Source organism: Phascolarctos cinereus, unplaced genomic scaffold (assembly GCF_003287225.1).
Source record: "Phascolarctos cinereus isolate Bilbo 61053 unplaced genomic scaffold, phaCin_HiC Scaffold_2;HRSCAF=192, whole genome shotgun sequence".
NCBI lineage: Eukaryota > Metazoa > Chordata > Mammalia > Diprotodontia > Phascolarctidae > Phascolarctos > Phascolarctos cinereus.
In genome coordinates this window covers 311941042-311954701 of record NW_027555625.1, presented here as the reverse complement: position 1 = coordinate 311954701, position 13660 = coordinate 311941042, and the positions used below count along the sequence as shown (strand labels likewise).

Genomic DNA, 13660 nt, shown 5'->3' with positions numbered 1-13660 from the left:
GAGACAAAGACATGAATAAAATATTTAAGGGCTGGGTTGGATTAGGATTCCAGGGTCCCCTCCCAGCTCCTGCGGGTTGTGATTCCACCGGGGAACCGCTCCAAGGTTGTCAAGGGAGATGGGGGCGGGGTGGGTCGGAGAGGAAGAGAAGTTCTAGCGCATGTCCAGAAGCGCCCAAGGCCAGGAGGAGGGGAGAGAGGAGGGTTTTTTTCTTTCCCGATCCAACAGCCAATCATTTGACCCTAGTTGAGAATGGGCGGGGCGTGATGGCTGGACGCACGGCGCGTCATCTCCGGCACTCACGTGACATGACCGTGAGGTGGGGCAAGGTCAGCTGACTTTTGGTGCAGAAGGAGTGGAGGAAGAAGAAGGTTTGGGATCTGTTGAGGCCTAGCGTTGTTGGCATCGCCATGGCTAGCCAGTCTCAGGGTATCCAGCAGCTGCTGCAGGCGGAGAAGCGCGCCGCAGAGAAGGTTTCTGAGGCCCGCAAACGTGAGCGGCGGCGGCGGCGGCGGCCCCTGGGGCGCGGGGGATTGTGGGGCCTGACGGGTGGCGGGGAGAATTAGGCAGGAATTAAGTTAGGTCCCGATCGGGGCTGGTTGTGGCTCAGGATTGGCGTGGGCATAGGAGGGGGAGGTCTGGGGGGCGACTTGGATCGGGGGGCTCGAGGCTGGTGGGATAGGGTGGAGCTTGGGGTCAAAGCGGTAGTGAAGGCCCCTTTTCGCCCCAGGAGTCTTGTGGAGTGATACCTTCCCCTCTCCCCTTGCCCGTCGTTACCGCCCTTTGGCTTGTCTGGGAACAGGGTGGGGCGGGGCCGGGGTGAAGGCAGATACGTGGAGTGGGAGAAGAGCCGAGAAACTGTGGCTTAGGGAGAGACCTCCATACTGGGAAGCTGGGTGCCTTCGCGGAAGTTAAATTCAGCTTCTGTTCACCTCTCCAGCTTCATTTCAAACTTTTCTCTTTCAGGCACTGGATGTTCTTTCTTCCTTAACCCGAGAAACCACTTAACTTTTCCCCGCTATCGCTCCTGCCCACTCCTCGGCCCCCCCACCCAAGGGGTCCCTGGAATGCAGTCTTTGACACTTCCTGAAGCCTTGTCTCCCTCGACTCACTTCTTTTTTGGATTTCTGCTTTGGCTTTATTACCGTTCTACCTTCTATGCTACTTAAGTGTGTATATGCTATTCCTCTTTTAGCTTGTAAGATCCTTTAGGGTAAGGACTAATCGTTGTGTTTCTGAGAGTCTTGAACATAGTAAGCCAGTCACTTATGAAACGCTTATTGTACGATGAGTTCTGAGCATGCAGAGAGATGAAAGTGAAAAGTCTCTGCCCTAATGGAGCTTACATTTTAACGGGAGGAGACATATGTATAACTATATACAGAGTACATGCAGAGTAAATACAAGATAGTTTTGAGGATTTTGAGCATTAACATCTGGAAGGACCAGAAAAGGCTTTCTGTAGAAGGTGATACTAGAGCTTTCTGATTTAAACTGGGGACTGAGTGCATTCTAGGAGTGGGGGACAGCCAATGGAAAGGTGCATAGACCGGAGATTTCAGCATGCTTACAAGTAAGCAGATGGGCTCTTTTTAAAGATATGGTGTCAAATAGTGTTGAACTTTGAGTCGGGAAGACCTGGGTTCAGATCCTTCCAGGAACATTTATTTATTTGTGTGATCATGTTCAAGTTATTTAACCTTTCTGAGCCTATGCTTCCTCTTCAGTAAAGTATAAGGATTATAATGTCAGCGGTATCCAGAGTTTTTGAGAGACTCAAAAGTAGGGAAAGTGCTTTCCAAACTTTAAAACTCTATGTAATTATCTTTCTTTAATTTTCTTTGAATAATTTTGGGAAAGGAAGAATCCAGAAGTCTGAATTAATCCGTTAACATAAATGAAAGTATTACAGAGTATTTGTGCTTAACTTTAAGCAGAAGCAGTTACCACTGTTCTACCCATTGTTGAATGGTAGAATTCTGGTTTCTGGTCCCTGACTACTTGTGGTTCAGAATTGCTCAGGAGTGTGCAATGGTGGAATAGTGTAAAGGAGGAATCGTTGTTAGAGGGCAGAGTTGCTCCCTAACTCATTCTTTAGACCAGGGATGGGAAACCTGTGGCTTTGAGGCCACATGTGGCTTTCTAGGTCCTTGGGTGCAGCCTTTTGACTGAGTCCAAGTTTTACTGAGCAGATCCTTTTATTAAGGGGATTTGTTCTGTGAAGTTTGGATTCAGTCAAAGGGCCGACCTTGAGGACCTAGAGGACCACAATGTGGCCTTAAGGCTGCAGATTCTCCACCCCTGCTTTAGGCCTAAAATCATTCTCCACATTCAATCCGAGAATTGCTAGATCTATAAGTATGGGTTGAGGGCTAAAGGGGTTTGTATTTGATAACTTTGAGAGTGGAAGCCATTCAGAATTTTTGAGTTGGAGTTGGGGTGTTTAAATCTGTACTTTAGGCAGATTACTGTGGCAGCAATATTAGGATAGATTGAGGATGAGAAAACCATTTAAAAAGACTTTTCTAATAACCTATATGATAGATAATGAGGGCCTGAACTCTGGTGGGAATGGAGAGGGATAGTGAGAAGAGCCATTGATGAAGTGGAATAGACAGAATTTAGTGAGTGACTAGATGGGTGTGGCATGTTAAGGGAGAAAGGCTATAATGACTTAAGGTTTTAAGCCAGAATGACTAAGAAGAGGATGGTTGAGCCAGGAACTGTAATGGGGAAATCAGCTGAGGAGGAGGGGCAGAGGCTTTTGTTGTTGTTTTGTGATACCTAGAGATAGGCAAAGGGAGAGGACTTGAGAATTTCCTAGATACACTGGAAGGGACTAGGGACTGAAAAGCAAAGGCAGTTGAGGAGGGCCCACCGCAAGTTAAAAAGCAAGCCAGGAAACAAAGAAGTGAAAACCTGGAGACAAAAGGATTGTGCCAGAGAAAAGCAATAGACAAAGAAACACAGAAAGATGAGAGAGAAACAGTGTGTTAGTGTCTGAAACATATAGGGACCCCAGAAATAAAGGAGAGACAGGTTGGTAAAAATCAGAAAAAACTCTAGGACTCCCAAGGGAAAGGACAACTGTAGGCTTCAGAGACAGGAGGAGATCAATGATAGTTTGTCAAGTTCAAGCCCTGGATCCCACCTAGAGCTTGATTTCCTAGTTCCCAGCTGACAACTTCTTGTCATTGAATAAAACAATATGAAAACACAGGTTAAAAAAACATTATTTTACCTCTTGGGCCCTTTTATTACCTCTGGAAAATGGTTACAGGTCAAGACTTTCTTCTTTTTACTTTTAGCTCCAGTATTACCTTAGGGTTTATTTTAGGCTTGAAAATAAGTACTGTTCCACATAGGCTTCTCATAATAGAAAGTTAGGCCTGAGGAAAATGTTGGGTTTTTTTGTAATCATTTGATTTTTCTAGAAGTATCTGGAGACTAATTTGGGGGTGTGTTCTTGTAGACAATATTGATATCTTCTTAGCCTATGCCATGCCAGCAGTTGGGAATGATTGAATATAGTTCTCCACCTATTGAAAAATTGAATAGAATTAGTGCAGATAATCGTGTTAATTGCCTCATCTTCAGTGTGGTTTGGAAAAGACCTTTGGAAGGCAAATACTTGACTTATGAAATTTAGTCTGATATAATCATCCTTGGTGATAGAAAATATCAGCCAGGCCAGGCTCTAACTAACTGTATGTTTTCCATCTCCCTGAGAGGCAGCATATTATAGTAGATAAGAGACTAGAATTGGAGTCAGGAATACCTCAGTTTAGGTACTGCCTCAGATACTAGTTTTGTTTTCCTGGGCAGAGCTGGACTTTGAAGGTTCCTTGCAGCACTAAATCTCTGATTCTTCCCTTTGGTCCTTGTATACCCCAGGGTCTTATCCTTGCACTTTTTGCTTCCTGATAAAAATCAACAAAATATTTCAAAATCTTCTTTCTATCTTATAATGTCTTTCTGATGCAACTCTCCCCTTTGAAAACAGGAAAGAACCGGAGGCTGAAGCAAGCAAAAGAAGAAGCTCAGGCTGAGATTGAGCAGTACCGACTGCAGAGGGAGAAAGAGTTTAAAGCCAAAGAAGCTGCGGTTGGTTCCCATTTGTTGTTGACTTTGCTCCCTTAGCCATCTGATGTGGAGACCATACTACTGTCCTTCCATTTGGAAGGATGCTTGCCCCTGCCTGGTGGACACACCAATGAATGTTAGCTGAGCTTAGTCAGCTTCAGAGTCCATTGTTTTCAGCCATAACCATATGCAAGGTTAGCTCAGGAGGTGAGAACATCACTGGAACTGAACAGGTTAAAGATGAAGATTTAGTAAGTGTATGTATGAAAAATGCTTTATACTACTCACAAACTTAAAATAATTCCCTCCTTTTAAAGTGTTGGTGTTAAAATTTGAAAGCATGAATTTTTTTCACTTCAGATTCAAGATTCTGTAATATTGGATTCTGGGATGTTTTCCTTAGTTACATGAAGGCTTTATTGCTGATACCTTTTCTGTAGGACATGTGATAAGTTTATGATCCATCAGTCCTCCAACCCCCACACCACTTGGCCTTGTGACTAATATGTATTTTTGGGACTGCTGGTATGGATGGTATTAGGAATTTTTCTTGTGTGGAAAATATGTGCCCTTAACAATGTTGTAAACTATCCGCCTAATTAGCATCCCCATACTATGTTCGTGGACATTTTTATTCTTTCATTTAACATTGAGTATATCAGGCTGTTGGAAGCAAGATTGTCCTATATAGGAAGCATTCTTTGGTCATTAAGTTCATATAAAGTTGATGCATAATTGACGTTGCTAGGATCATGATTTATATCTGGGACCTTACTTATTAGGATGATGTTTTGAAATTGTTACAAGGTGAGAGGGATCTTTTTGTCATTGGCTGGTGTACCTGGAAAGATAGTCACATCTTTTTATTATTTCTTGAATATTTTAATGTAGAATAGAAAGTCTTAACTGTAGAAACTGAAACCTCTTCCCATACAGGTTTATCATTGCTATGTGTATTTCTTGTGCATTTGCACATCCCAAGCTCCCCTAGCATCTGATGCTAAGCTGTTAAGCTGGAAGCGGTGTTGTTTGTAGAAGGAAAGTGTTTGTTAAAAATGCTCATTGCTTAATTGTTTATATTATTGTTGAAATTGGGTTTCTCTTTAGACTGAGCAGCATACTTTTTAGATACTTTGCCTATAATCTTGACATTTGTTCTCTGTCCCTCCTCCCCACCAGGCTCTTGGTAGCCATGGCAGTTGCAGCTCTGAAATAGAGAAGGAAACCTTGGAGAAGATGGCTGTCCTCCAGAACCACTTCGAGAAGAACAGGGAGGAAGTCCTAGAAAACCTGCTGGCTTTTGTGTGTGACATCCATCCAGAAATCCATGAAAACTACCGCATCAATGGATAGGAGAAAAGAAATAAGCTCATATTCGATAGCTAGGTTGGCAGTTCAGTTGCCCTACTGTAGAATGTGAAGCTTTAGCTGTGCTGCAATTACATTCTTGTATAAATATTTTAAATTATTTCTGTATAGTATTTGGTATGGTACTTCAGTCTTTTTGGAGCCTAGAGAATCTAGCTTCATACAGACTGAAAACTCATCCTAAGAGTGAATATTCTTATCTCTTATTTCATACTAACTCATTTAGTGAATACAGCTTTTTTGTGCCTTTTAGTTGGTAAGCTGGAGAATGTTACACTGCTTCCTCAATGGTTTTAGTGCTGAAGAAAATTCCTTAAAGAGAGGAGTTAACAATTGTATATAGTTCTTTGTAGCATTCTCTAGGGCTTCATTATTGTGAACATCAGTGAAGCATTGGGAAGTAATGGGCATCCTTAAAATAGCCCTATCTGGATGGGTTTTAGCATAATAATGTTGCTGATGTAGCCATTTGGGATCCTTTGAGTTATTTTTGGTGGAACAGAGCCAGCTGACAGAACTCAGGTGCTTATGAATATCTTGTTACTTTTAGTACAGGGATAGTCACTTGAAAGTAAAGACTGTTTAACATAAGTGTTCCTTAGCTTGCATCTTTTCCTTTGGCTCATACTTTTTTAAACAAATAGTCCAAAAAAGCCACTTGCTCTAAACATGTTGCTTTGGAAGTTAGTAGTCCCCAAAGCCTTTAGAAAATGTGCATTGTGGGCAATGTAAGGGGAGGGAAAAGAGTAATTTATCTTACATTAAGCAGCACATGTTAATAGATTGGCCTTTTCTCAGGGGTCCCCCACGTTACTGACTTTTGATGTCTTGCTTAATTTGCAAAGTGGTTTCTAGTGTCCTAGTTGTTTAAAGCCTAACAGCTTCATGCCATCTACAGGCATGGAAGTGTATTATGTACAGATCGTTGAAGTCAGTCCAGTATTTATTGAGCTTCCACTCTATGCTCAGCATTGTATTGGGTACAGTGAAGCAGGCACTAAGGTTATAGGTACAGAAGGAGAAGATGCCAGCCAATCCTCAAGTAGTTCTTAGTCTACTCTTTTGCTGTTGCTAAGCTTTTTCATTGAGGGAGAATGCACTGGAATTCATTGGACTTTGTTAAGGAAAACCTCATTTCAGTGTTGACCCATCCTCCTCCTGCCTAGGGGAAGGCTATTACATTAGAAGCATCTTCTGTTATATTAGTAGCAACTTCACAAATCTCAGGGGTTTTAGAAGTGTCACTGGTGCAACTTTAAACTTGGGATCTCCGAGTTTATGACTTGATAACTTTAGATCTGCCCTTAGCATTTACTTTCCAGTTCCCCTGGAGAGAACTCAACTAGATAACCCCTTCCAACTGTGTGATTCTCTAGAAAGGGTCACACTGTCTTAAAGGAGTGTTGTATAGGTAGACCCTTGAATCATTTGAAAGTAGTTATACTGTAGTTTGTCCAATAGGCTAGGGATAGGGGCTGGACCTCTTGTTCTTACTAATATAGCGAATTCCTGGTGAAGAAACTCATACAAATGCAGGTCTGCATTTGTATTAAGTCTGTTTGCCAATAGTTGGGATTCCACCCAAAAATTAGGCCTGTGAGAATTGTTTGACCTGTGGAATTTACATTGGCCCTTCTCAGATTTCTATCTGTTGCCATTTAATAACTTTTACTTCTCCCCTTCTCAAAGACCGCTTTTTCTTACAATACCCCTTCCCACCGAAAAAGAAGTATAAAGTCAAGGCACTATATTCAATCTCTTTGAGATCTGCTGACTGCCATAAATCTCTGCCTCTTTACATAGTTCCTTTTTGCTTTAGCAGACTACAGTTAACTTGCCTTCCCACAGGATCATTTCAAGTAAATGTTGACACAAAAAATCAGAGTGAACACTCATTTGCTACCACCTCTTCCAAATCTTGGCCACCCTATTCACTTATATCTCACTTGTCATGTCTTAAATGCTTCAAATATAATAGAGAAAACCTGTGACCCTAAGTAGAAATATTCAGGAAACAGGTTAATCATCTGACCATCTTGGGAGCCATTCAACTTGGTCAGGGTCTAAATCCTCTTCTGAATGTCATGGTTAATTATCTTTCCCAATATTGTAAGTTCCAGTACAGCTGTACAGCAGGGAAATTGCCTTGTTCTACCCAGGACAGGAAAGCTTATCTGTTATAAACTTTTTAGTTAACTTTGGCTGGGTACAGGGACTATGCTGGGGTTTATGCCTTACTTCTCCACTCCCATCCCAATTCCTGCTTTTATATTGAATGGAGCTCATGACGCTAACCCTTCTGGTTAGATTAATCTGCATTTTATATGTGTACATCAGTGATGTACATTGACATGGATGAGTTGACTATAGCATTCACATTTATGTGGCACTTGCTTTGAAATCTTGTGTAGGTAATGCAATTATTAGTATTCCCAGTTGAGGGAACTGTGGCTCAGAGAAGGTAATGGGGTGGGGGTGGGGGGAGTTAATGCTTTGCAACAATCTAATTTTAATAGTGGTTACCATACTTTTGGCTAACCATTCTTTTTGTACGGTGCTTGACATCTGTGCAGAAATAGTAAAAGTAAATGATTAATAAATGCTTTTTGAACCTGTGCCTGGTTTTTGTTTTTTTGGAGGGGGAGGAGGTTATCAAGGTATGTGCTTGAATAATAGGGAAATGTTTTTCATTATAAGTTTCTGTGTCAGGTAAGGGGAATATGTACCTGAAGGTATTCCATTGTCAAGAATTGATGTGTCCGCAGTTCACAAGTAGAAGCTTTGTTTTCTTCAGTTCAGGCAGGATGCCAAGGATAGTTAGGGAACTAGTTATATGTACTTGGACAAGTCATTTCATCTGTTGGACAGTTTCCTCATTAAAAAAGAGAGTTGAGCTGGATGACCCTTAAGGGCTTTCTCATTTCAGATGTCCTGGTATTCTTGAGTAGCTTGGGAAGAAGCAGTTGGTTTGCTTGGTAGAGAAAGGGAAAACCAGAGGGGCTTAAATCCCAGAATGGGTGCATGGGAAGTAAAATCAACCTAGTGGGAATTCTCAGACATGATTCCAGAGCTGAAGGGACCTTTAAAGATCAGTCAGGGCTTAACACCAGGCTGACTGTGAAGGAACATGGAGCTAGGAAGAGTACTGCAAAGCAAATCCCATGCTAAGTAAAAAGAGTTTTTATTGAATTTGGTGGGAGGGAAAATATTTGGGTAAAGGCTGGGAGAGTGACTGCTCTGGGAGGGCCTGTTCAATGGGTGAAAGTGAATTGGAAAGTTAAAAGTATTAAGCTGCTTGTTGCAGCAAGCTTTTTAAACCAAGTGATGAGATTTTGTACCTCAAATTTTTTTTGCCATTTTTAAGTCACCAATGTTAAAATTTTTCAAGGAAGTTTTTAAAAAAATTGATTTGGCCTCTCCCAATTGTGCAAATTAAAACAATCTCCCAATATATATCTACATACTCTGGCAAAAAAAAAATCCACATTAATCATTTCTAAAAGTGTATGTCTCTACATTATTAAGTTCATTTCTTTGTCAGGAAGCAAGTGGTATGTTTCATCTTCATTTATTTAGTGAGTTGTGCGTGAAAATTTAAAAATTGGTGGTTAAGCACCAGATGATGAATGTATCCAGCCTTAAGTAGGCTATGCAGTGAGCAGCATTGTCATTGTCATTAGGCCTAAATCAGCCTTTCCAGATTGGTAGAACTTGCCAGAATTTGCCCTCCACAGATGAAGCCCATAAAGACCCCATGGTGACTTCCATGCCAGGAAGAATGAAGAATTAAAAGTAGTACTTGAGCAGAGATCTAGGATCAAAACAAGTATGAAAAACATTGAGAATGAGGATAGAGTAGAAGTGGGCACAAGTACTAGGTGTAGCTTTGGGAATAGAAAATACGGTTGTTTTTGGTGGAATTGACAGGTGATTGATTGGATGTGAGAGATGAAGGAGAGGCAGTTTAATTCCCAGCTTATAAATATAGGAGACTGGGTGAAGGGGGTGCTATTGACAATTGTCAGGGGAAAGTTTTTGGGAAAAGATAAGCTCAGCTTTCTAAGTTTAAAAATTGAGGTACTAGTGGGGCATCCTGGTGTAAAGTAGACAATTACAAGACACCTAACATACACATATTTTTATAAATATAGGTACACACACACATATATAAAATATGGTATATGTATGCATGTATACGTATATTTTAAAAAAATTTTAAAATTCAACAATTTTCTTTCCTTCCCCCATCCCCCAAAAATAATTAGGGGGGGGGGACCCTGTTAACATAATCCTAATGAAGACCTTGTCCAAAAATGTTACGTCTCTAATTTTAGGTCTGAAGACCACCTCTTGTAAGGAAGTGAGTAGTATGTTCCATCATGAGTCCTTTGGTATATACCCACTACTTTTTTGCATGCCAAATCCAAGTTCAACATAACAGAGGAATACCATTTCAGGTGTTATTTATTCTAACTTGAAGTTGGAGAACCTGTATTTGACATTGTATCCTTTGTTATGTAATTTTGTGCAAAGCACTTAACCTCCCGTAGGAATATTTCTACCCGCTCTGCTTGCCTCACCAGACTGGTGACAACGAAGATACTATTTGTAGCTGGAATTTCTATCATGCTGTAAGGTTTGCAGAGTCCTTTACAGGTGTCATCTCATCAAAGATCTATACAGCTTGGTGCAGCGGAAGGAGCTTGGGATATGGAGTTACTAAACCTCAGGTCAACTCCTGGCTCTGTTAGTATTTGTGGAACTCTGGGCATGTCATTTTTCCTCCGGTTAATAGTCTTCGAGGTCCCTACTTGTTCTAAATCTATGATCTTAGGATGTAATTTTTGATGCTGGGAGAAAACTCCTAACAGTTGCTTCTATAAATTTGGAAACCCCCTGCTTCTCAAGCCTGGTAACTAGTGAAATTAAAATATTTTTTCAGGTATATGTCACCATACACTTAAGGCAAATGGGCACTTGGGAAATAGAAATATAGCCCGTGCTCTCAAAGTAGCTTACAGATGGCAGATAAAACATGCAAATAATGTTCAGGATAGAATGTGGTAAGTGCCTTGAAGTTCAACAGAGTGGTTGGAAAGGAAGGAACAAATACTAGTTGGGGATATTGGGGAAGACTGATGATACCTGAGCTGGGCCCAGGTAAAAGGAAAAGAAAGTTTTCAGTAGTTGGAGATGTGGAAGCAGTCCATTCCAGGTATGGGACAGGGCTTCACACAAATCCAACCGATGATATCCTGCAATCCTTCATAGGGTTTCTTTTTATTTTCTTGGGGTGAGGCAATCAGGGTTAAGCGACTTGCCCAGGGTCACACAGCTAGTGAGTATCATGTGTCTGAGGCCAGCTTTGAACTTAGGGCCTCCTGATTCTAGGGCTGGTGCTCTATCCACTGTGCCACCTAGCTGCTCCTCATAGAGTCTCTTTGAAGAAGGAAAGTAAGGATCTCATTCTCCTTACAAGCCAAAGTTTCGTAGCTTCTTCCCATGTTCCTTGAATAATCTTCCCTTGACGCACCCTGTCTAGATATATTGGCAGCATCTATGCCCCAAGTGCTAGACAAAAACCAGAAAAAGAAACCTGGATTGAACCAAAATCTTTTTAGGTTTTTCAAAATCACTGAAATTATGTGAATTCAATCCATTGGAAGGAAAAATCTGTAGCCTTGAAAAATCCAGTTTCTAAAGAAATAAACATTAGTGTTCAAGGTCACATTATACAGCATGTCCCCAAAGTCTTAGTGCAGTTTTAAGTTTTAGTGCCTTCAGAAGTACAAATGCTACAAACTTACAAAAGAAATAATTTAAAAGTTTAATTATTTAAATTTCTTTTACACTTACTTGGTTTTCTGAATTTTGAGTAACGAATATTTAATTTTAACTTTAACAAGATGGGGCACTTGCTGTTATGGCATTGAGTATGTGATAGTTTCATGAATATTGCTTGACCACCTTGGTCACCTGGTCTGTCTCCACTGAACTTTTTTCTTGTGAGGTCTTGTCAAAACTATTACACATGCATCAAACCTCATAATCTGTCTTTGGATGATCTTAAGGCTAGAATTACATTCAAACCCTTTGGTCACTGAGTAGCAGCTAATGAAAACTTCGACAAAATTTGCAAATTGACTAGAACAATGGTTAGCACATGAGGGCAGTTATGTTTAATTTTAATAAGTAACACCAACATTTTAAAAATTGTAAATAATTAACCATCCAAATGATTTTTATAAGTTTTTAGCATTTACATTTCTGAATTTATTAAAAACTGAAAACTACACTAAGACCTTTGTATTAGTCATTAGTCATACAAGACCTTGTATTGGGCATTATTGTATTAAATATAGTTACACTGAAAACGTCCATTTTAGCTGATAGAAGCACCATTTTTGTAAGTTTTGTATACTATATTTTAAACCTTTCTGTTTAATGGAAATTGGTATATTTTTTTCTTTTCCCATGAGCTGACCTCACCTATCTTCAGTGGCTTTGAAATTCTGGAAGGCAGCTGGTTAGAAGAATTTGACAAAGCCTTGTTAAATGATCTGGTTGGTGGTTGTGTTGATGGGAGACCTGTAAGACACTGGCATATTTATGCTGGCAGCAGCTACTTTAGCTTAAAAAAACTGCCAACAACCAGGGTTCCAGTTCTGGGTTGTTAGAAGTCAGAACCAGAGCTCCATGGCCCCCTCTATGGTTTGTTTTTGTTTTGGCGGCTGAGGGAATGCTTGCTGGGGACAAGTTAACCTAAGGAAGGGCAGTATGAGCTGACCATGATTTTAGGGCATTCTTTGGGAGGGTGCCTCATTGTTTATTATTATTTTGGGGAGTTTTTAAGGTAAAAATATAGAATAATGTAAATGCTTAGTTAAAGATCATTGGACTACAGTATTAGGACCAACTATGAAATGTTCAGCTTTTTTTTTTTAAATGAGTGTGAAACTGATAGGCCTGGAATCACAAGAGAATCCATTCCTTATAATCGCTTCTCGGATTGTATCTGCTACTATCCTCAGGGCCCTGACAATTTGAGAATAAAGTTCATGTAGGTCTTGGGCCTATCTTTTACTGTTTTTGCTCAGTCATGACCCCATGGACCAGGGCACACGAGGGCCTTCTGTCCTTCACTATCTCTTGAAATCTGTCCAAGCTTGTGTTCATTGGGCCTATCTGCTGAAGTCATTAACTAGTTTTCTGGTAATAGTGGCTGCTTACACTTTGAAACCAGACTTTGGATCTTTGCAGAAAAGTCACTTCCAGAAGCCTGTCAAGTAGGAAAAGCCCTACCACTGAGTGGGTTTTGGACCAAGCTAGAATGATAAAATTTTTGAGCTGGAAGGGATCTTTACCAAGTCTAACCCTCTCATTTTACAGATGAGGGAGGCTAATCAATCAGCAGATTTAGTCTCCTAGATCACACAGACATCACATGCCATCACTTCTCTGCTTCTCCACACCCTCCCCACCCTCCTGCAGTCAATGGGAAGTAACGTAATTACCTAAAAAGTGTGTACTGAGTGGCTATTTCATAGTCTGCCCTGGCCCTCAAGGATCTTATGCTCTGACTGGGGAGGACAGTGGTCTATTGTCATAAACTCAGTCCTGCTACAGAGTATGTGTTGCAAAAGTTTGGAGGACAGGGAGATAAGTGAAGGCCACTAGGTAAACCTTTATGAAGAAGACAGGACTTGAGGTGGGTAGAACTTGTTTGGATACGTGGGATTGGACAGGATAATTATGTCAAATAGGCATTTTATTTAAATGGTTGCATAGATGTTAAAGCTCTAGCTCCTCCTTCTTCCCCCCCATTCTTTTTTGATAAAAGCAGGTTAATCGCACTTTACTAGCCTGTTGCTTCAGTATTGTCCAGCCTGGCTAAATGTTTTTGCTCCATATGTGAGGCCTCTTGAATCACTATCCATCTCCAGTTTCCTGACAACTGCTTAATCATCTGGAAGATTGCTGTTCCTCTGGAGATGAAGATTAAAGGTGTACTTAATGTATGCAGAGTGTGTGGAAACCATTTGGGGATAGAGGCAGGGGCTGCTGGAGCCAGCCACAACTAGCTCTGGAGAGCCATTTGTAAAATTTTCTTTAACCCTTTGGAAATCAGCAAACTCTACAAATCAAGACTTGATTCATTACTTTGTTGATGTCTGGACTTAATAAAGTGATGGAGAAAATGTTAATGATG

The 13660-nt window shown here is 40.8% G+C and overlaps 1 protein-coding gene across 1 annotated transcript; it reads left to right on the top strand.

Annotated features, from left to right (window-relative positions):
• Positions 1–303: 303 nt before the first annotated feature.
• Positions 304–8067, top strand: ATP6V1G1 (ATPase H+ transporting V1 subunit G1). The gene is made up of 3 exons (XM_020990624.2): positions 304–492; positions 4004–4104; positions 5263–8067. Exons 1-3 carry the CDS (start codon positions 411–413, stop codon positions 5434–5436), a joined length of 357 nt encoding a protein of 118 aa, XP_020846283.1. The 5' UTR covers positions 304–410; the 3' UTR covers positions 5437–8067.
• Positions 8068–13660: the final 5593 nt, after the last annotated feature.